Source organism: Piliocolobus tephrosceles, chromosome 15 (genome assembly GCF_002776525.5).
Source record: "Piliocolobus tephrosceles isolate RC106 chromosome 15, ASM277652v3, whole genome shotgun sequence".
In the NCBI taxonomy this organism is placed as follows: Eukaryota; Metazoa; Chordata; class Mammalia; order Primates; family Cercopithecidae; genus Piliocolobus; species Piliocolobus tephrosceles.
Genome location: NC_045448.1, coordinates 75,020,802 through 75,042,055, shown reverse-complemented (window position 1 = coordinate 75,042,055; position 21,254 = coordinate 75,020,802). Strand labels below are relative to the sequence as shown.

Below are 21,254 nucleotides of genomic sequence, written 5' to 3'. Positions count from 1 at the left end.
CTATATCTATATCTATATCTATATCTATATCTATATCTATATCTATAGATAGATAATATTGGCCAGGCATGGGCCATGCCTGAAATCCCAGCACTTTGGGAGACCGAGGCAGGTGTATCACCTGAGGTCAAGAGTTGGAGACCAGCCTTACCAACATGGTGTAACCCCGTCTCTACTGAAAATACAAAAATTAGCCGGACATGGTGGCAGACACCTGTAATCCCAACTACTCAGGAGGCTGAGGCAGGAGAATCGACTGAACCCAGGAGGCAGAGGTTGCAGCGAGCCAAGATCATGCCATTGCACTCCAGCCTGGGTGACAGAGCGAGACTCTGTCTCAAAATAAATAAATAAATAAATAAAAAGTAATATATATTTGTAATGCTTTTTAAGAGATGGGGTCCCACTATGTTGCCCAGGCTGGACTTGAACTTTTGGTCTCAAGCCATCCTCCCACCTTAGCCTCCCGAGTAGCTGGGACTACAGGTGTGCACCACCACCAGGCCAGGCTAATTTGTGTGTGTGTCTGTGTGTGTGTGTTTTGTTGAGACAGGGTTTCACCATGTTGCCCAGGCTGGTCTCCAACTCCTGAGCTCAAGTCATCAGTCCCCCTTGGCCTCCCAAAGTGCTAGGATTACAGACTTGAGCCACTGTGCACAGTCATTGTTTTTTTGTTTGTTTGTTTGTTTTTTGTTTTCTGTTTTTTTTTTTTTTTTTTTTAAGACGTAGTTTCGCTCTTGTTTCCCAGGCAGGAGTGCAGTGGCGCAGTCTCAGCTCACCACAACCTCTGCTTCCCGGATTCAAGCGATTCTCCTGCCTCAGCCTCTCAAGTAGCTGGGATTACAGGCATGCGCCACCACGGCCGGCTACATTTTGTATTTTTAGTAGAGACGGGGGTTTCTCCATGTTGGTCAGGCTGGTCTCGAACTCCCGACCTCCGGTGATCCACCCTCCTAAGTCTCCCAAAGTGCTGGGATTGCACCACGCCCGGCTGCTCTTTATGGCTGCAAATATGGGGCACTTGCCTTGTGCCAGGCACTATGCTGGGCATGTTACCCTCATTCTTACAGGTAATCCTCATAGCAAGTTGAGGAGTGGTGATAATTACAGTATTCCCACTGAACAGATGAGAAAGCTGAAGCTCAGAAAGGCCAATGACTGGACCAAGTCAATGACTGCAAGGTGAGTCAGTGACAGAGCTGGGGTTTCACGACGTGTTTAAGCACCGCCTCATTAGTTGTGGCCACTAGGCTTGGGCGGATAGCCTCGCAGAGGAGCCTAAGTGGGGAGGGGGACGAAGAAGGAATATTCGGGACTGTGGGATGTTGAAATGGTCTCTTCAGAGGCTGCCGGGATTGAAACTGGGCAAGGTCCCAGGGCCCGAGTAGAGCCGGAACGTGCTACGCGGCGATCCCTGGGCCACGGGGTTTTCAGCGCCCGTGAAGCCAGGCTTGCCAGGCGGGGGCGGCTGGCGGGGCAGGGCTTCTCAGCCCGCCCCAAATCCAGGTAAGCGCTCGCGACCCGCGCGGGCAGGCAGAACGCGCCTCCGCAGTGCTCGCGAGGTGCAGGGCGCCCCTGGCTCCCGGGCCGTCGGGCCAGGTCGGCTTGGCGCCCAGGGACTGGCCGGACGGGCTGGGCCTTTGGCGGGGGTGGAAGAGGAGGTTGCCGCGCCCTGCCCGGCCCAGGTGTCGTCTCCGGGGGCGGGGTTTGGAGCCCCGCAGCTGGAGATTCCCGGCCTGACTGGCGGGCGAGCGTCAAGAGACAGAAGCCGCGGAGAGGAGACTAAGCCGGGCGGCGCGGGGAGCGCACTGCGCAGGCAAAGTCGCAGGGCAGCCAACATGTTCTCCCGAAACCACCGGAGCCGGGTCACCGTGGCCAGGGGCTCCGCCCTGGAGATGGAGTTCAAACGCGGCCGCTTCCGACTCAGCCTTTTCAGCGACCCGCCCGAGGTGAGAGACCCGCGTCCCTGCCTTCCCCGTCCGCGGCTCCCGGGGGCAGCCCTAGCCACCTCGGCCTCCTTCCCTCGCCCGCGTGGACGCCGAGGGACGGAGACGCACGGTCTGGGTACAGACCCGACGGAGTTGTTGACTTAAAAAGTAAGGTGTGGACGGTCTGCATTTTCATTGGATCCGTGCTGTCCATTCCCCGGCCTGGTTAGGATGATTTGCCTGAGCCTGGAAAAAGGCTGGTCTCCATTTGTAGGGCCCCAGCTCGACTCCCAAAATGTGCCTGGACCCCAAAATGTCCTAGGCATCCCCGGGGCAAGGGCAGTGGGCAACTAGGCGGGCCCCAAACGCTCGGACTCTTGGCCTGGGCTCCCGCTTGTTCCCCTGCCGCCAGCCCCATCCCACAACCTGTCGCAGCCATCTGGGCCAGCCTGTCATCAATCCTGACTTTAGGCCGGGGTGGCTCGCTTCTCCGAAGCCCAATTCAAAGGCTCCTCTATGCCCCTGCAGGGCTTTTAACTCTTTGGGGTTACTTCCCACACGCAGAATTTCCGCCTCCTTTCCTGGTGCCTAAGAGGAGTCCAGCCCCTAGGCTGAGCGTTTCCCCCTGTCCACCGTCCACGCGTTAACCGGTTGGAGCCCCACCTGTAAAGCCCTAGAGGCTAGGGAGGGGCTGAAGGTGTGTGGTTGAGCGGGGACTAACAGGGCGAATAGCTACCCCGAAGACTCTTCTGTCCCCAAGGTCAGACTCACACTCGCCCAAGGAGAGCCCAGTTCCAAGCCTTCCCTTCCGGGTCTGGAAAGGGTTAAGTGAGGTGGGCCTTCCTCCCGCCCCCTCGCCCTCCCGGCTGGGATTCCAGGTCTGGCTTCTGCCCTTTCCCTCCAGCCTGCCCAGAACAAAGGCTCTTTCACACCCTGGTCCCGGTGTCCCGTGCCTTCTCTGATTCAGAAGCTGGTGGGCCTGCGGAGAGGGGGCCTTTGTCGGGTCCCCTTGCCCCCAAGCGACTGGGCCCGAGGAACCCGCGTGGGGCCAGCGTGGGGCAGTAAGGGGCGAGGCCTGGGACCAGGAGGAGGGGCCTGGGAGCTGGGGCCGCCCCTGGGATTAGCCTGGCCTTCGGGGACAGCTCGGAGGAGCTGGGGCGGAGCCGCAGAGCGCGGCGGCCGCCGAGTGGAGTGTGACTCCGTGGGCCTGGCGTGGAGGCGGGGGCGCTAGGCTGCAGCTGGCTGGGATTCGGGGCTGGTTTCCTGTCTGGAAGGGAAGGGGCCTGCAGAAGGGAGCAGGGACAGCAGCAAACAGGCACACCCCTGCTTTCCTCCCTCCCTCTCCTCCCTTCTCTGGAAAAGCGAGGTAATTGTGAGTCCAGGGTGGAGCGGGCTGGATGGGGGCCCTGAGTTGGAAGGGGTGGCCCTGGGGCTGGGCTGCTTTACCAACTCACCCCTTTGTCCTGGGCTCCCTGGGCTCACTCTCCCCTGAGGTCCTCACCTCTGTGGCTCTTTTTCCTAACTTTCTCAAACTAAGCCCGAACCCCTCTCAGAAAGCTCCAACTTCCTGCAAGTCCATGGCTCTAGAACCTGCATGAGGCGTTGTTTCCCTGCCCCCTTCCAGTTGTGCCTGCCCCTCACTGCCCTCTCCACACATAGATTCTCTGTCCACCAGGCCAGGGATGTGGGCGGGGGCTGGGGAGCAGCCAGAGTCGGAATGAAAGGCCCTTTTTCTTCCACAGCTGGGAGAACAGCTGCCACCAAAGCGAGACTGGACACTCTGTGCCTAGAGCCCCCTCTGCAGCTGGCCTTTCCTCCTGGGACCCCACTCATCCTCACTTCACTTTCCTTTTTTTCCCTGCCTGACTCACAGCAGGGCCCGGGAGCAGCAGTGGGCGAGGAAAATTTGTCACAGCAGTCAGAGAGGTTTAACAGGAGTGCAGAGGGATAAGGGCAGCCTCTGACCTCTGCTCAAAAGCTGGCCACCTCTTTAAAGACTGAGGGAACAGTGGGAGGAGGAACTGTGGGACAGTGTGGTACCTGTCTGTCCCCCCTCTGGAGGGGCTAACAAAGGAAAGGGCACCGGGGGGCACAGAGATGCAGGACAGATTGCACATCCTGGAGGACCTGAATATGCTCTACATTCGGCAGATGGCACTCAGCCTGGAGGTAATCCCCCGACCCTTGGAGTATACACTTTCTTCACTTGCATCCCAGCCCCAATGTCTGCCCTGCACATTCCTGCTAGAGCATGGTGGGGAGAGCCAGGCCTGCTTAAAGTGGGGACAGGGACAGGTGGTTCCCTATGCCTTGTGTTGGGTGCAGTATGTGGACCCAGGCTCAGTTCTGCCCATCGTAGTCTTATGTTTGCAGCAGGGTTTTTACACCTATTTTAGGAAGCTCTGTGGGTGAGTGTAGATGTCTGTTCTGGGGACAAGGGTTCCTTTTAGGTATGGGAAGGAGGGGAGTTCAACGTGAGCGAGGTTTGCAGAAAGGATGTAGCTTTACTAGAGAAGAGAAGGACTCTGGGCTATGAGTAAGGATTCTGCTGGCCCTTGAGATGGCAAGGTGCTGTTTATTCATGTATTTGTTTTTTTCAATTATTTATAGAGACGAGGTCTCACTATATTGCCCAGGCTAGTCCTGGCTCAAGTGATCTCCCTACCTCGACCTCCCAAAATGTTGAGATTACAGGTGTGAGCCACTGCGCCTTGCCCTATGTATTCTTAAACACATGTATAGAACATGTACTATGTGCCAAGCTCCTTTCTAGACCATAGGATACCTCAGTGAACAAGACAAGAAAGTTCCATTGTAGTGGGAGAACAGAAATATACATACAAACACATAAATAATATCACGTAAAGAAATTATGATGAAAATGGGGATGTAATGAAAATCAGATGATGTAGGCAATGTTAGATGTGAGGTCAGGGGAGGCCTCTGTTGGGAGATCTTTGAGCTAAGCCCAGGAGGATTTGGAGATATGTGAAGATTGGAGGAAGGGCAAAAGGCCGTGAGATGAGGACGAGGGTAATATATTTGTGGGAAAGAGAGCCAGTGTGGCTGGAATATAGTAGTTGGGCTGGAGCTGATGGGCAGGGGCCAGATCATGCAGGGCCTTGAAGACCATGATAAGGCACCTGGATTTCACCTTAAGTGTGATGTTGGGCCATGGAAGGGTTTTAAGCAAGGGAATGACTCATGAGTCATGTTTTTAAATGATGGCTGCTATGGAGAATAGGCTGGTGGGAAGTTGATGGTAGGGTTGGGCGTGGAGGGTTGGCAAGAGAGGTCACAAATGTCCACCAGGTGGGAGGCTGTTTCAGTAATAGGGTAGTAAGCCTGGTGGTGTGAATTAAAATGCTCATGGTGGAGAAAGGGAGTAGATTTAAAATGGTAGTGGTAGGTCTGACAGGATTTGCTGATGGATTGGATGGGAGGGGTAAGGCAAAGAAAGAGAACTCCAGGATGATTCCCAGGTATGTGGCTAAGCAACTGGCTGATGTGGCTGTTTACGGAGGTGGGGATGATGGAGGAAGCTGTGGAAGTGACTGCCTGGACCAGGCAGGGGCTGCTGCTGAGAGGTCAGAGGCAGGACTGCAAAGAGTCTAGATCAGGAATGGCAGGATATTGTATGTGCTGCCCTGCTCAAGCCCTGCCCCCACTCCCTGGATCATAGTAGATGTTACTGGTCAATTTTGGCACTCTTTATCGATGAGCCCAGACCTGGCCTCAGAATCTTTCTCAGGACCATCTTGGCATAAACTGTGCAGGTTGTGTCCTTCACACAGATGCCAGCCAGAGGTGAGAGTCCTGGTCTGGTTTCAACTGCATCAGGAGGGAGCACCTTTATCTAATTTGTTTGCCTGGAGAGGGTCAACTTTTCCTAATTTGTAGAAAAGTGTCCAGTGAACTCGTTGGGACTCTACCTAATTATCCTCCATCAGTGCATGAGATAAAACCTATTTGCCATTCATAGTCCTCTGCAGTGTCCATGTCAGTTACAGTTGCTGTAGCCATATTTCAAGTGCTAGATGGCTACTGAATATTTCCATCAGCGCAGCAGGTTTTATTGGACAGAGCTGGTCTAGGTATGTAAATGTTTAAATTCTGCATCCTGCCCTCCTCCAAAAAATGTAATTTTTCTCTGTGGGAGGCCTGTTCAAGTTCTGGGGCAGAGGAGAGGCTTAGTTTCACTTTGGTCACTCTCCTTTAGGAGAGTGGCTGAGGGTGCTGTGTTCTTTCTCAACCAAGTTCAGCAGGTCCTCAAAAGAGAGACCCATTGATATTTCAGGGAATGTTAAGAGAGATAGTCATGGAAGAGTAAATCCCAGAAGACTTTCTGGAGGAAGTGACTCAAGCTGCAAGTAAAGGGAGCTTGTTTTAAAATATATGCTAGGCCCGGGTAGAGATGAGACTTTCCCATATAATTCTCAAACAATGCTATGAAGGAGGTGGAATACCCCCCATTTTACAAACTCAGGCCCCAGGGGTCAAATTCTCTGGGCTTGTCAAGTCCCTAAGCCAGGATTTGTACTTAGCCCTGGTGGAAATTCTGAAGGAAACAGAGGGTGGTGAGAAGCAGAGCAGGAAGTCAGAGACAGAAGAGAGTGGGAGGGGTGGAAGGGATATCAACAGGGGGCCTAATGTGTGTGGGGCACATGACTCATTCTCTAGCCCCTTGGGATCTGACCCAGGTCCAGCTGACACCCAGCTCTGGGCTCTTTCCCAGGAGAGCCTGGGGGAAATGATGCCCACTTGGGGAGAGGGTGTGTTTGGGTGGGGAGGGGGCAACAAAGAACTATCCCTGGGGTGGGGAAACGCTAGAAGCACAAGGGTCCAGATCCTGAGCCAGGATTCCCAGTTCCTCTGCGTGAAAAGGTGGGAGCCAGTTTCCTAGGGCGCTCCCGGCCTTGGGCCTTGGGAGAGTGGATTTGGGGCTGCAGAGCAGTAAGGAAATAGAGGAGGTGTCTGGGCTTGTGGTCCCGCTCATCCATACTAGGCCCAGCGACCTCCCTAGGGCCCCAGCTCTCCCAATTTATACACTATCCGCCCTCCATACTCTCAGGCAAGGGGTCAACTTGGAGGGCAAACGCTACGCGGGAGGGGCCTCCCGGAGCTGGAGCACGTCGTGAAGGCCAGGAGCTTTTCCAGGGCGGTGGGGCGCACTCCCGGAGGTCCCTTCCTGCCGCGACGGAGTCTCGGTGGAAGCACCGTCTTGAGCCAAGCCCAACCAGGTGCCCGGAGGGACCTCCAACGCCGTGGTACCCCTCAGTTGCTCTCGCGGCAATTGGGAGCTGATGTCACCGGCGCCCTGAGCGCTGCGGCTGGAGGCGGTGCAGCTACGCCGGCGGCCTGGCTCCTCCGATTTCCCGCGGCCCTCGGGCCCCGCCGGCTCCCCAGGCCAGTGCAGCTCTCTGGACCTCGCGAGCCTGTGCGCACCTCTCGCAATGGACAGGGCTGGGGAAGGATCCGTGAGTGCTGGGACTGGGATGAGATTAGCGAAGATGGGGGTTGAGGACACCTCTGTGTCCCCTTCCTGCCGGGCTCACCCATTTGGGATGTTTGTGGCTGAAGCTGGGTGCAGACTAGGGTGGGGGTTGGCAGGCAGCGTAGAACCCTGGTGCAGACAAAACTAGACTGGGAGGACCTATGTAGTCTGAAAGGGCTTCTTGGTGGAGGGGCTTTGGGAAAGGGTTGGCTTATTACAGAAGGAAAACAGGGGGAAGGTGATAAAAGTCCGGCCTAGCACAGTGGCCCAGAAAATAGCCAAGGAAGCATCTGTAGGCAGGCAGGACGAGGGTTTTAGAAGAGGGAATTTAGGGTGTTCAGGTCTGAGAGACTTGAAGGCTGGAGCCACTAGGGACAGATACAAGGGCACAGGGTATGGAGGAGAGCTGGTATGAGGAAAAAGACAGGTTTGGGGTGGTCACATTAGTTCCCCTGTTTCAAATGGGTAGCTCGACTTATCTCCTGAACCAATCTGTACACTGTGATGGAGTTAGTCTTCCAACTCCTCTCTGAAGCTTTCCTTGATCACCTCAGCCAGAAGCAAACAGAGTCTGTTTCTTGTGAGCATCATTGTGCCATGACATGGCACTTACGGAGCAGCCATTAAAGTTGTCATCTCTCATCTCCCAGCTGGATTTTAAATGTACAGCCTTGCAGAGCACAGGAATGCTCCAGTGTTGACTGAGAAATGCTGCTACCACCAAAGTATAGCATCATGAAAATAAGTATCCCTGCCATTAATGTATGCCGCATGCTGCGCACTGTGCTAAGTGCTTTAAGTTCCTGCCTCACAGAATTCTCACAGCCCTAGGATCCAGGGACTATTTCCATTCCTGCTTTACAGATGGGGAAACTGAGGCTTAGGGAGGTTGAGCAAATTGCCCATTGCTTTTTAAGAAGCAGGACCTCCAGGGCTCCTTTCTAAATGAATGTTCCTGAGAATCCTGGTGTCTCTCCCAGTGCCTCTCAGCTGGCTCTTATCCACAGTCTCTCACTCCTGGACCACCTACTTTCCCATCCCCATTCCTTGCCTCTGACCTTATCTCCCAAGCTCAGAGGGCCAGTAGGTGTTAGGTCTCCTAATTTGGGGTGTATAGGGTTCTTTGCAGCATCAATGAACACTGTAGGTGGTATGCTCCTTGTCCACTGATTCCTTGCCAACTAGATGTCCCCAGCATCACTTGAGTCTGAGGGATAACTCTCATTTGCCTTTCCTTCTATCCATTCCCATGAGTTGGTGGTTCTCAACCTGGCTGTACCTCAGAATCACTTGGGAAGTTTTCCAAAAGTACATATGCCCCACTCCTAGAGATTCTTATTCTGCGAATCTTAGGTAGGGCCTGGTCATTTTTTTTTTAAACTCCAAAGATCTAATATTTTTTAAAGGAAATACAATTTCTAGTAGTACAAAGCATATATATAAAGTATCATTAGGCTGGGCATGGTGACTCAAGCCTGTAATCCCAGCACTCTGGGAGGCCGAGGCGGGAGGATCACTTGAGGCCAGGAGTTCGAGACTAGGCTGGCCAACATGGCGAAACCCCATCTTTACTAAGAATACAAAAGTTTGGCCAGGCGTGGTGTCTCATGCCTATAATCCCAGCACTTTGGGAGGCTGAGGCGGGTAGATCACCTGAGGTCAGGATTTCAAGACCAGCCTGGCCAACATGGTGAAACCCCATCTCTACTAAAAATATAAAAATTAGCTGGGTGTGGTGGCTCACACCTGTAATCCCAGCTACTCCGGAGGCTGAGGCAGGAGAATTGCTTGAACCTGGGAGGCGGAGGTTTCAGTGAGCCGAGATCATGCCACTGCACTCCAGCCTGGGCAACAGAGAGACTCAGTCTCAAAAAAAAAAAAAGTACAAAACTTAGTTGGGCATGGTGGTGCATGCCTGTAATCTCAGCTATTCAGGAGGCTGAGGCACAAGAATCACTTGAACCTGGAAGGCGGAAGTTGCAGTGAGTTGAGATTGCGCCACTGCACTCCAGCCTGGGTGACAGAGTGAGACCCAGTCTCAAAAAAAGAAAAAGTATCATAAATGTTTTCCATTCCTGGCTCCCAGGCCTACAATCACTAATACTTTATGCATAAATATGCATATCTATATATATGTATATATATGTATGCATACACATATATATCATATATATCTATATATATGTATGCATACACATATATATCATATATATCATACATGTATGTGTAATACTACCATTCTTTCCTCACATAATTTATTTTGGAGATTGTTTCATATCTGCATACAAATGCATACCTCTTTAATGTCTGCAATACTACAGGGTACAGATGTGCTGTGACTTATTTAACCAATGTCCTACGGAGGGGGTTTTAATTTTGATGTTTAAAACAATGCTGCAATGAATATTTTTGTATGTATGGCTTTACCTAGTTATATGTGAAACTATATGTGTAAGGTAAACTCCTAGATATTGGATAGCTGGATTAAAGGATATATGAATTCGTAGTTTTCATAGATTTTTTTTCCAAATTACACTCAAAAGAGGCTGAAGGAATTTATACTTCCAACCATCAAATGCATGAGGGCATCTCTATTTTTCTTATTTGTTATATATATATTTTTAGGGGTGGGGTCTCACTGTGTTGCTCAGGCTGGCCTTTGATCTCCTAGGTTCAAGGGATCCTCCCGCCTCAGCCTCCCTCACACACCACTGCACCTGGCTACAAAGCTTCTCTGGATATTCGTGGGCAGCTGAGATTGACACCCAATGCCTGCTCTTGAACTGCCTAAAACATTAGTTTCTTGTCAGTTTTACTGGCCACAGCCCACCTGGGGACTGGGGAGTGCTTTAGCCTGTCCTCTGACTGACATTTCCTTCTCACCCTTCCCCCAACCCTGGCTAGGACACGGAGTTGCAGAGGAAGCTAGACCATGAGATCCGGATGAGGGAAGGGGCCTGTAAGCTGCTGGCAGCCTGCTCCCAGCGAGAGCAGGCTCTGGAGGCCACCAAGAGCCTGCTAGTGTGCAACAGCCGCATCCTCAGCTACATGGGCGAGCTGCAGCGGCGCAAGGAGGCGCAGGTGCTGGGGAAGACAGGCCGGCGGTGAGCAAGGGGGAGGCGAGGCCTTGATGGAGGCAGGAGGCCTTCTGGGTGGTGATGGTGCAGTGTGTGCATGTGTGGCATGTGGACCACCTTAAAGATGACTTCCCCATGAAGTCTTATCAGGGACCTGGGAGAGACCTTGGTGTTTTACCACCATTATGTGTTGCCCAGAGGTGCATTTGTGAGTAGGCAGGGCAGGACTTAGGAAAGTCAGTGTGTCTGGTGAAAGGCAGCTGATCTGAAGGGTAGCAAGTAATGCAAAAGCACTAATTTGCTAAGCCCTGTCTGTGATCCAGTAAGACTGGCTACCTGGCTTTTGGAAAATTAATTTCCTCAATGCTAGTTCACAAAATGGCCAATTTACCACATACCGACAATAGTTTGTTATCTGGGGTTCACCATCAGAGGCAGGGAGTGGGAAAGGAAATAAGAAACCACTTAAGGAAAGCCTACCCATTCAAACAAATTAGATTGTGCATTCTAAAAGGGCGCAGCTTCTGGATGTAAAATATAAGCAACACTGACATTAGTCTGTTGATCTGACAAGTCTGTAATGACTTAAGTGATGCCATGATAAAACCAAAATATTGGGGAAAATATTTGGCAAATTATTCTAAGAATATGCCAATTTGGATAAAGTGGTCATTTGGAGAATTGGTTTTTAGGGAAGTGGCCTACTTACTCCACTGAGGCTGCTTGGGGAATTAGTCCCAGCCCCTCACAGGCATGGTGCTCATTCCACCCATAAAGGCTGACACAAGGGGAGGTTGCCAGGAGCTCACCCATGAAGCTACCAGAAGAAGGCAGAAAACCTACTCTATGGCTGTCCCATGAAGCTAGAGGAAGGGCAAGCTGGCGGGGGGACAGCCTCTCCTGAGAAGCAGCATGGACAGACTCTGTCCTGCCTAAGTCCTCACACAGCCCACACAGGTGATTTGAGGTACACCCCAAGTGCCTGGCAGCTAAACACATTGCCATTAGTGCCACATCATTTAGCTTAAGGCTCAACTAAGTCAGTAATTACTTTAGTGGCATTATTGATAAGTACAGATGAACTGGCAGTCACTTCAGGAAAGGGACACGTGGTGAGTCCTGATGCGCAGGGAGGGAAGGAAGGTGGGGTGTTGGGCCCTGCAGTGGGGTAGGGAGGGGGCTGCAGAACTTGGGGCACTAGTAGGGTACAGCATATAGGGCCAGGAGGAAAAAGGAGAAATCAAAGTTGGGGAGTGGTAGGGAAGGAAAAGGGTCTGTAGTGAATGGAACGTAACTCTTCCGTATTGGTGATTTTCCTTTGAACAAACGTTGGCCGAATTATTTTCTGACCCAGTACCCTCCTATATCAAAGAAGTGATGGGATAGTGAGGAATAAGCAGCCTTCCTATTGGTAAAAAAAAAAGAAAAAAGAAAAAAAAAAAGCCTGGAAATGCCTCTAAGGCAGGGGTTTAATGGACAGCCCTGGAAATGAAGTCTCTCTGTGGGCACCTGTCCCCTCAAGGCCACACCTGTCCTTGGCAGGGGTCTGGAGAGGTGGTCAGGGAGGGTGCTTGGAGAGAGGAGCCCTGAGCTTGTGCCTTATGTGTGAGTTAATGTGGCTTGAGTGTCCCTGGTGTCCCCAAGCCTGGCAAACTGCTGGGTTCAATGGACAACTTTCCCTTATAGTCCCTCAGCCCTGCCTGTCAGCCTGGCTGGGGACCTAGTGGCTGAGGCCCTGGGACCAGGGGGATCCTAGAGTCCTTGGGACCAGAGCAAGGGGGAATAGTGGCTAGAGGCCAGGCCAGGACATTGTGATTTATCCACAGGCCTTCTGACAGTGGCCCGCCCGCTGAGCGCTCCCCCTGCCGCGGCCGGGTCTGCATCTCCGGTAAGAAGCACAGCTACCCCAGCTGCTGGTACCCCTTGCCCAGGCACACGGCCTCCTGCCCCATCTCAACATCTGTTCCTACCCCTCTGCCCCTTAGACCTCCGGATTCCACTCATGTGGAAGGACACAGAATATTTCAAGAACAAAGGTGGTGAGTTCCACACACCCTGGGACAGATTCAGGGGAATGACTCTGAAGTAGGAGGCTCTTGTGGGACGTGTTTTTTGAGTTTTGCCCCCTTTGTTCCCAGACTTGCACCGCTGGGCTGTGTTCCTGCTACTGCAGCTGGGGGAACACATCCAGGACACAGAGATGATCCTGGTGGACAGGACCCTTACAGACATCTCCTTTCAGAGCAATGTGCTCTTGTGAGTACCTCAAACTGTGGCTCCCTTCCTCCACTCTGCTCCAGTTCTGGATGAGCAAGTTTCAGGGGAGGAAGCTGGGGGTGGGGGGCACCTGGCCTTCCCTGTGGAGCTGTCCTGCACTTGCCCCACCCACATCCCCCACCCTCTGCCTCCCTGGACTTTCCTGTGATCACCCTCCTTCCTCCCACCAGCGCTGAGGCGGGGCCAGACTTTGAACTTCGGTTAGAGCTGTATGGGGCGTGTGTGGAAGAAGAGGGGGCCCTGACTGGCGCCCCCAAGAGGCTTGCCACCAAACTCAGCAGCTCCCTGGGCCGCTCCTCAGGGAGGCGTGTCCGGGCATCGCTGGACAGTGCTGGGGGTTCAGGGAGCAGTCCCATCTTGCTTCCCACCCCAGCTGTTGGGTAAGGCCTTGCACACTGCCACCACCCTCAGCTGCCTATATTCGGCCCACAGGTGACCTTTGAACTGTGTTGAGTGTGCAGAACCCATTTTGCATTGCTGCCAGGATTTGCAGACAGACATGAATGAGCAGTGGCCACGTAGCTGGGAGGCATTCCAGCCCATGCCCCAGAACTGGGCTGAAGCCAGTCCAGAAGACCAGTAGGAAGGCAGGGAGACTTAGGCCTTGGGGTCTTAACTTTTTAGTAGCAGCAAATACATTTTATTTTTAGAGACGGGGTCTCGAACTCCTGGGCCCAAGTGATCCTCCTGCCTCGGCCTCCCAAAGTGGTAGGATTACAGGTATGAGCCACAGCACTCAGCCTAGCAAATACATTTTATGTGGATAGAGCAGAGCTTCTTGGTTGGAGCAGAGTATCCTGGACCTGTGGTGGTACCTACATGCACCCGGAGACACCTCATGGGACCACTGAAACTCTGAGAAGCAGTTTGAGAACCTTTGGGTAGTCAACAGAATACTGATTTTGGACACAGATATGGGTTCAAATTCAAACTCCCCCACTTTCCAGCTACAAATTATGGGCAAGTTTCTTAACCTCTCTAAGCCTCAAGTTGCCTCATCTAGTTGAAGAATGCCACCAACCTCACCGGGCTGTCATAGGAATACAGTGGGATAAAACAGTTAGCTGGAGCTCAGTAAACGTTCATTCCTAGCCCTCTGGGGAGACAAATGAGTTTTCTGTGGGGCAGCCTGAACAATGGGGCAGATCTGCTCAGCTCTTAGAGTTCCTGCTGGCCAACACGCCCCTCCCTCGGCTGATGCCCTCTCCTATCTCCCTTAGTGGTCCTCGTTACCACCTCTTGGCTCACACCACACTCACCCTGGCAGCAGTGCAAGATGGATTCCGCACACATGACCTCACCCTTGCCAGTCATGGTAAGTATGTATGTGCATGGGGGACACACATGTGATGGTGAGAAGAGGGGCTGTGGGATGATCCCCTTCTCATTCCCCTACCTCACCCTGCACTTCCTCCTCCTCCAGAGGAGAACCCTGCCTGGCTACCCCTTTATGGTAGCGTGTGTTGCCGTCTGGCAGCTCAGCCTCTCTGCATGACTCAGCCTACTGCAAGTGGTACCCTCAGGGTGCAGGTGAGGTGAGAGGGCCCTGAGGAGTGGAAGGGAGCAGGGAGAAGGTAGAGGAGAGCTGGATAACCAGGAATAGAAGAGCTAATGAAAAATCAAGATTTGGGTGGAAGAAATGGGATATGACCAGATGAGGGGAGGAATGGACAGCAGGGTGGACAAAAGGGGGGGCTGAGAAGAGGGATACTGGGGGGTGTGACTTCCCCAGAAAATGTTGAGTCATTTGTGCAGCAAGCTGGGGAGATGCAGAACTGGGCACAAGTGCATGGAGTTCTGAAAGGCACAAACCTCTTCTGTTACCGGCGACCTGAGGATGCAGACACTGGGGAAGAGCCGCTGCTTACTATTGCCATCAACAAGGTGATGGGTCCCTTGTGGTAAGGCCACCAAAGGCACAGGCCCAGGAGCCTCTCCTTCAGGCCCCAGGAGGGTGGGCACGTACCTCAGAGAGATAGAAGCAGGCCTCCTGCTCCTGACAGTGCCACATCCAGCTTCTGGGGCCCGTATTCTCCCCCACCACAGCATCACTGGGAGAGGATTGTCCCATTCATTTGCCATCCTCAGTCCCTGCCAAGTCTCAGAGAGGGTTTTCCCGCCTGCCAGTTCAGGGCTTTTCATCCTCTCTCCCTCTTCTCCCTCAGATTCCAATTTGTATCTATTTTACCACTTCCCATTTCTCTCCAGGTCCAATTGCCCTTCTTTGCTCCTTATCCCTTTTATTGGCTTTCCTGCCTACTTTTTGGCAGTTCTGAGGGACCTCTGGCTGGAGCATCCTTCCCTACCTCTGTGTCTTCCCTGCCTTGCTCAATCCATCTTTCCCTGTCTCAAGCTGCTCTTCCTCCCCTGACTCAGGACTGGTTGTCTCATCTCCAGCCCTTTTTTTGCCATTTCTTCCCACTCTGGTCAGTAGGAGACAAATGAGAGGGCTCAGCAAAAGCCCCGCAAGCTCATCCTTCTAAGGCAGGGGTGATCAAGGCTGCCTGATTGTCACTGCCAACTTCTGTGACCAAGGTAGACCTCTTCTTTCTCCTGCAGGAGACTCGAGTCCGGGCAGGGGAGCTGGACCAGGCTCTAGGACGGCCCTTCACGCTAAGCATCAGTAACCAGTATGGGGATGATGAGGTGACACACGCCCTTCAGACAGAAAGTCGGGAAGCCCTGCAGAGCTGGATGGAGGCTCTGTGGCAGCTTTTCTTTGACATGAGTAAGAGAGAAGGGGGCTGGGTTGAACCTCTGGGAAGGACTGGAGTTTTGTCATTTTTACTAAAGGTCTCTGTTTCAAGATTGTGTGGAAGGGAATGTAGCAGGAGAAAGGGCAGCCTGGCCTTCTCTTCTAATCAGCGCTCTTCCTCCAGGCCAGTGGAAGCAGTGTTGTGACGAAATCATGAAAATTGAAACTCCTGCTTCCCGGAAACCACTCCAAGCACTGGCAAAGCAGGGGTCCTTATACCATGAGATGGGTAAGTGAGAGGAATGTGCACTCCAGGAAGCTAATGGGAAGTAGGGTTGGGGACTTAAAGAGAAACCAGATAATAGAAACAGAGAAAGCACACTCTGGGCTACACCAGATCCCTGGGGACCCAATTCTCACCCAGTCCTGTGTGTTCTTTTCTCTTCTCCAACTCTTCTTAGAATCACCTCCACCAAAGTTCAAAACAAAACCCCAATGAGCCAGGATCATTTCATTGATTTCTTTCCTAATTTCTTGTTTTCTGTTTCCCTTTCTGCATGTGGATTCCTGTCTCTTCCTCTGACCCCTCACTTGCCTGGTACCGCTTTCGTTTTCTCCTCTTTCTTGGTTTCTTCACCCACCTCTGCTCCCCACCCGTCCCCTTCCCATCCCCATCTACCTTGTGCCCCTCATCTCACAGTTTTATCAGAGCCTGTAGCCCCAGGGGGCCCAGGTGAGGGGCTGCTCCTGCAGGATAACGCAATCTCGGCTGAGATCCGGGCTTTGCTTTCTTCCTATTACAGTGACAGGTGATAGGGCTGGGTAGGCTTGGGGCCTGAGCTCTGACTAGCCCACCCCTCCCCCAATCCCTTCCTGGTGCCACAGCTATTGAGCCGCTGGATGACATCGCAGCGGTGACAGACATCCTGACCCAGCGGGAGGGCGCAAGGCTGGAGACACCCCCACCCTGGCTGGCAATGTTTACAGACCAGCCTACCCTGCCTAACCCTTGCTCGCCTGCCTCAGTGGCCCCAGCCCCAGCCTGGACCCACCCTCTGCCCTGGGGGAGACCCCGAACCTTTTCCCTGGATGCTGTCCCCCCAGACCACTCCCCGAGGGCTCGCTCGGTTGCCCCCCTCCCACCTCAGCGATCCCCACGGACCAGAGGCCTCTGCAGTAAAGGCCAACCTCGCACTTGGCTCCAGTCACCAGTGTGAGAAAGAAAGGTGCTGGCATAGGATCTGCCCAGAAGAGAAAATGACCCAAGCACAGTCGGGCTCTGGATATGGCGCTGTCTATAGCAAGCTGGCCAGTCTGGCCTCCTGTTCCTCTGCTGGACCTGGGGTAGGCTGCAGGGGTGGGCAGAAGCCCCTCTTAAATTGTGGTTGCCATGGTACTGAGGGACTCATTCCTGGGGCTGGCTGGGACCTCCCTAAACCCTTCCTGGAAGAAAACTGGAACCAACTCTGCCCTACCTCCCTGCACTAACCAGCTTTGAGGATGGCACTGAAGAACCCTTGGAGGAAACATACCTCCCTTGTGACTCCCACATCAACCATTAAAGCTATTTAACAGCAGCTTTCACCTGGCTCCCGAGGACAGGGTGCCTCTCTCTGCCTGGTCTAGACCTGTCTCACTTCATCCCTGGAGCATAGTTTACCAGCTGTGAAATATGACTATGATACTGAGTAATCAGACTAACGCTGGGTGGAGTGGGTACTTTATGAATACCACAGGGACAAAGCAAGGCTGCTCTTCTCACACACTGCTGAACATCCGGATCTCCGCAAGGTCATAGCCAGTCACGGCAAAGGAGCTGCCCGAGGAATCACAAAATCGAGCACCACACAGCTGGGTGTCAGAAACACACTCACCATGACAGTGTTCCACCTGGGAGAGCAGAGGGCTGGTCAGGGCCTGCTGCCCCATGCTTGGGCCCCCCCCCATTCCACCCACCCCATGACACATACCTCAGTGTAGCCACTCTCTGGGCTTCTGCTCAGCTTCCAGATATGCACAAAGGTGTCCTCACCTGCAGAGAGTAGCTGTGGAAGAGGAAGGCGGGGCAGTCAGAATGCCCTGACAGGGGACAGGTATAAGATGGAATCCCCAGTCGAGGTGCCCCAGGGAGGGGGCTACACTGAGTTGCAAAGACAAGCCTATGGTGTTCTCTCAACATTCCACTGCCGGGAAAAAGGATATGTAGGGACAGAGGAGGAGACTGACCTTGCCCACCTCAGGAGCCAGGTCCAGGGCGCAGATGGCCCGGGCATGGGCATTGATCTGGACATGAAGATTTCCTGTGGCGGCCTCATACAGACGCACTTGTCCGTTCCCATAGCCTGCTGCTATGATCCCCTGCCACAACTTCACAGAGGGGCACGGGACTCTGCAAGGGTGACACCAAACTTTGTTTTGCCCAGATCAAATCGTACCTGAAGCTACCTCATGAAGCCCTCTACCCCTTCTGCCTCACCTACCCAAATCCTGGAATGCGGGTCAATAATGTGAATTCTGGCCCTGACTGCCAGACACACAGCAAGCCTGAGTCATCTGCCGTCACCATGTCAGCCACACAATCCTGAAGGGAAAAGCAGGATCAGCCCTTCCCTTTCTCCCCTGCTATGGTCCTGTATACAGGGCAGGAGGGGAAGGGAGGCAGTGTGTGCATCTTTGCCTCTCCAGGCAAAGGGCAAGATGGGTCTCACTAGCTAGACCCATCAGAAACCACCCCTACCACCAGGGTTCCCTTAGGAAGCATGAACTGCTTTCCTTGAATTTCTTCATGGAGTCCCATCCCCCAGTAACACGTTAGGAGGGGGTGCATAATTGCCTCACTGGATGGATGATAAAACTGAGGCCACAGTGTCATGACCTTCTGGAGGTCTTGTAGTGAACCAGTCACAGTCATGACTAGACCCTGGGCCCCTGCACCCCCAACACCAGGCAGCCAACACAGCCCATGGGCCTAGCCCTATGCCAGGTACAATGGAGAATATGAATAAGAAAATGTCCTGTTCTCAAGAGGTTTGCAAATTAATTGGGGAGACAAGAGTTGTTTTTTGAGGGCAGTGCCAATTCAGGTTTCAGCTAAGAGAGATCAGTAGGAGCTAGAATATGGGGAAGGCTTCCTGGAGAGGATGGATGGCACTGGAGCTGGGCCTGAATAGGTGGGACTTGCCCTGGAGGAGGAAGCTGCACATTTCAGAGCTGGAAAGTATCTTAGAAACCATTTGTTCCAACTCCTCATTTCACATCAGTATTATAAAGCCTTAGTTAACTATAAAATACTACATAAATGTAAAGTATCTCTGGCTTTATCACCGAACCTGGTTGCTGAAGACTAGGAAAATGCAGATTTGCCAATCCACCTGTTTAGTGGCAGAGCCAAGACTCAAAGCCAGGTCCCCTCCCTCCCAGGGTGGGGAAGGCTCCCAGCTGGGTAGGGGAAGTCCACTCACCTGTCCCTGGGCAGGCTCGGTGGCAATGTCTGTGATTGGTGTCTGGTGCCCAGCCAGCTCCTCGCTCAGTATAATGTTGGGACCCTTGACTGGGATGTCAAACACCAGCACCCGGCCTGACCATGTTCCTATAGCCAGAATCAGTACCCCAGTGATGACTTCCTGACCCACCTGGGTCTCCAGCCACCATACTCAACACTTACTCCATCCCAGAAACCTTAGTAACAAAACCCCTTCTCACTGCTCCAACAGCCATGCCCCTTCATTCACTAGCCTCATCCTATCCCACCCTGATCCTCTGAACCCTTCCATGGTTTACTGGAGTCTCTGATTCCACTCCGCTTCCACCCTTCCCTCTAACTTTCCAGTTTCCTCAGGCCCTCATTATCCTCCTGGCCACAGCCCACATGCTCCAGCACCCCTCCATGCCCTGCCCTTGGCTCCCTCACCCACAAAGATGAAGTGGCCACTGGCAGCAATTCCCCGGGCAAACACAGCCTGTACTGAATACGAAAGGGAAGAATGATCAGAAATATCCCTTCCTGCAGCCCTAGCAAACCCTCTCTGCCCCTACCCCACTTGGTCCTGCAGGTACCTGGGGAGGCATCTCCAGAGTCCAGTGCATGCCAGTAGACCATGGTGTTGCGATTGGACTCGTACATCTGGAAGACAAGGGCAAGAACCAGGGGGCATAACCCAACTGACCTCTGCTGAGTACTTCACATATCCGTGTTTGCCTTAGCCCATTTAATCCTCAAAACAAATCTGGGATGTAGGTACTATTTTTATCCTAATTTCTTCAGAGGACAACAGTGAGAGTGAGAATAGTGTAAGAACACACAACTAGTAAAGGGGCAGATACTGGAGGTGACACTTGGGAACTGGAAAAGATGGAAAGATTGAAGATAAGACATAGAAAAAGAGTGAATGGGCCAAGCATGTGAAAAGTTTGGAAGTGTTCAGAGGCAAGTGGGAAAGAGTCTGGAAGCCTGGAGGGGAGCTGAGAAGGCTCTGGTGGGGCAAGCAGGAGAGTCCTCTTCTTACCTGTATTCCTCGATGTGAGGTGAGTACCAGCAGCACTCGAAAGGGGAGGACACACCAGTGGACCTGGAGGGAGGTGCATCAGTGTAGGGAGAAAATCAAAGCAAGGAAGATGAGTCTTTTTTTTTTGGCGGGGGCGGGGGGGGGGGGTGGAGTCTTGCTCTGTCGCCCAGGCTGGAGTGCAGTGGCACCATCTCGGCTCACTGCAACCTCAGTCTCCTGGGTTCAAGCGATTCTCCTGCCTCAGCCTCCCAAGTAGCTGGGATTACAGGTGCACACCACTACACCCGGTTAATATTTTTGTATTCTTAGTAGAGAAGAGGTTTCACCATGTTGGCCAGGCTGGTCTCGAACTCCTGGCCTCAAGTGCCCGTCTCAGCCTCCCAAAGTGTTGGGATTACAGGCGTGAGCCACCGCGCCCGGCAGAAAGGTGGAGATTCTGAGGTTAGGACATGCCTGCTCCTGAAGGTTTGGAGAGAAAAGGCTGGGGGTAGGACTGGGTTCAGCAACATCACTCCTAACTCCATGCCTCACCTGAGTCATAAGTGGGGGGCTCACTCCAGCACCCTCCTTAGCGTGGAGCTGGCGCTGGGCCAAGGGCACACCCTCAGGAGCAACGCTGAGAAGCTGGGCGCTTGGTCCATGAACCACACCAAAATACGTGAGTTTGCGAGCCGACAGTTGCAGCACACTGAGGTTGTTGCACAGGGGGGCGGCCGAGCCTCGAAGGGGAATGGAGCGCTCCCGGCGGTACATCCTGTAGGGAGGTGCCTTCGAATCACCAGGCGCGCTACAAACAGACGCAGCGAAGATGTCCGAGGAAGGCTATCATCGAGCATTTCGGAAGATGCCTGATACTGGGTCACAGGATGGGGTGCCCTGACGACGGTGATGGGGGAGGGTCACACGGCGTGGGGAGGGTCTCGAGGAGCAAGACAGGGGAGTCCCAGGGCTGTTTTGGGGAGACGGGGGAATCGCAGGGGAGGAATGGTAATGACACAGGACCACCCGATGGCCCCAAGCCTGCGAGCCAAATAAGTGTGATGAAGATCCCAAGGCTTTCTACCTCGGCTCCGATCCCTGAAGCCCCCGGCCTAGGTCAGAAGTAACACCCGCAGCCCCCAGATCCGCTCGCCCGACTCCTGGTTCGCAGGGTCCCTCCAAACCGCCGCCACCGTAGAGAGGACGCACGTACGCACGGGCCGTTGGGCGGGGTGAGCGGCCGGAACATGCCGCGGGCGGCGCGGTTGCCAGGGCAACTGTGGGCGGGGCGAGCGACGC

General features: G+C 53.4%; 2 protein-coding genes across 5 annotated transcripts; one reads left to right on the top strand and one right to left on the bottom strand.

The window, feature by feature from the left end:
• The first annotated feature begins 1,156 nt into the window (after nucleotides 1-1,156).
• On the top strand, nucleotides 1,157-17,048 carry RTKN (rhotekin). The gene is made up of 13 exons (XM_023188012.2): nucleotides 1,157-1,182; nucleotides 1,344-1,949; nucleotides 10,327-10,526; nucleotides 12,326-12,387; nucleotides 12,485-12,538; nucleotides 12,638-12,755; nucleotides 12,947-13,156; nucleotides 13,997-14,091; nucleotides 14,200-14,306; nucleotides 14,532-14,660; nucleotides 15,336-15,504; nucleotides 15,656-15,760; nucleotides 16,357-17,048. Exons 2-13 carry the CDS (start codon nucleotides 1,839-1,841, stop codon nucleotides 16,686-16,688), a joined length of 1,692 nt encoding a protein of 563 aa, XP_023043780.2. The 5' UTR covers nucleotides 1,157-1,182; nucleotides 1,344-1,838; the 3' UTR covers nucleotides 16,689-17,048.
• Nucleotides 17,049-17,174: 126 nt separating this feature from the next.
• On the bottom strand, nucleotides 17,175-21,175 carry WDR54 (WD repeat domain 54). 4 transcript variants are annotated; one of them, XM_023188015.2, is made up of 10 exons: nucleotides 21,040-21,175; nucleotides 20,508-20,730; nucleotides 19,977-20,039; nucleotides 19,528-19,594; nucleotides 19,382-19,435; nucleotides 18,933-19,060; nucleotides 17,952-18,052; nucleotides 17,707-17,860; nucleotides 17,442-17,516; nucleotides 17,175-17,361 (listed from the first exon to the last, which is right to left on the bottom strand). In XM_023188015.2, the coding sequence occupies exons 2-10, from the start codon at nucleotides 20,727-20,729 to the stop codon at nucleotides 17,230-17,232; spliced, it is 996 nt and encodes a 331-aa protein (XP_023043783.1). In that variant the 5' UTR covers nucleotide 20,730; nucleotides 21,040-21,175; the 3' UTR covers nucleotides 17,175-17,229. The 4 variants fall into 4 exon arrangements, with proteins under 4 accessions (XP_023043783.1, XP_023043782.1, XP_023043781.1 ...); XM_023188014.2 differs by having other exon boundaries at nucleotides 17,176-17,361; nucleotides 17,698-17,860; nucleotides 20,508-20,763; XM_023188013.2 differs by having other exon boundaries at nucleotides 17,176-17,361; nucleotides 17,698-17,860.
• Nucleotides 21,176-21,254: the final 79 nt, after the last annotated feature.

Excerpts from the sequence above, each read along its gene's own strand:
- WDR54 (XM_023188014.2), bottom strand. The coding sequence starts at position 20,729 with ATGTACCGCCGGGAGCGCTCCATTCCCCTTCGAGGCTCGGCCGCCCCC. Across the intron at positions 19,436-19,527 it reads CTCTGGAGATGCCTCCCCAG|TACAGGCTGTGTTTGCCCGG; the intron begins GTACCTGCAGGA and ends TTTCGTATTCAG. Across the intron at positions 19,061-19,381 it reads TGGCCACTTCATCTTTGTGG|GAACATGGTCAGGCCGGGTG; the intron begins GTGAGGGAGCCA and ends TTCTGGCTATAG.
- RTKN (XM_023188012.2), top strand. The coding sequence starts at position 1,839 with ATGTTCTCCCGAAACCACCGGAGCCGGGTCACCGTGGCCAGGGGCTCC. Across the intron at positions 14,092-14,199 it reads CCTCACCCTTGCCAGTCATG|AGGAGAACCCTGCCTGGCTA; the intron begins GTAAGTATGTAT and ends CTCCTCCTCCAG. Across the intron at positions 14,661-15,335 it reads TTACTATTGCCATCAACAAG|GAGACTCGAGTCCGGGCAGG; the intron begins GTGATGGGTCCC and ends TTTCTCCTGCAG.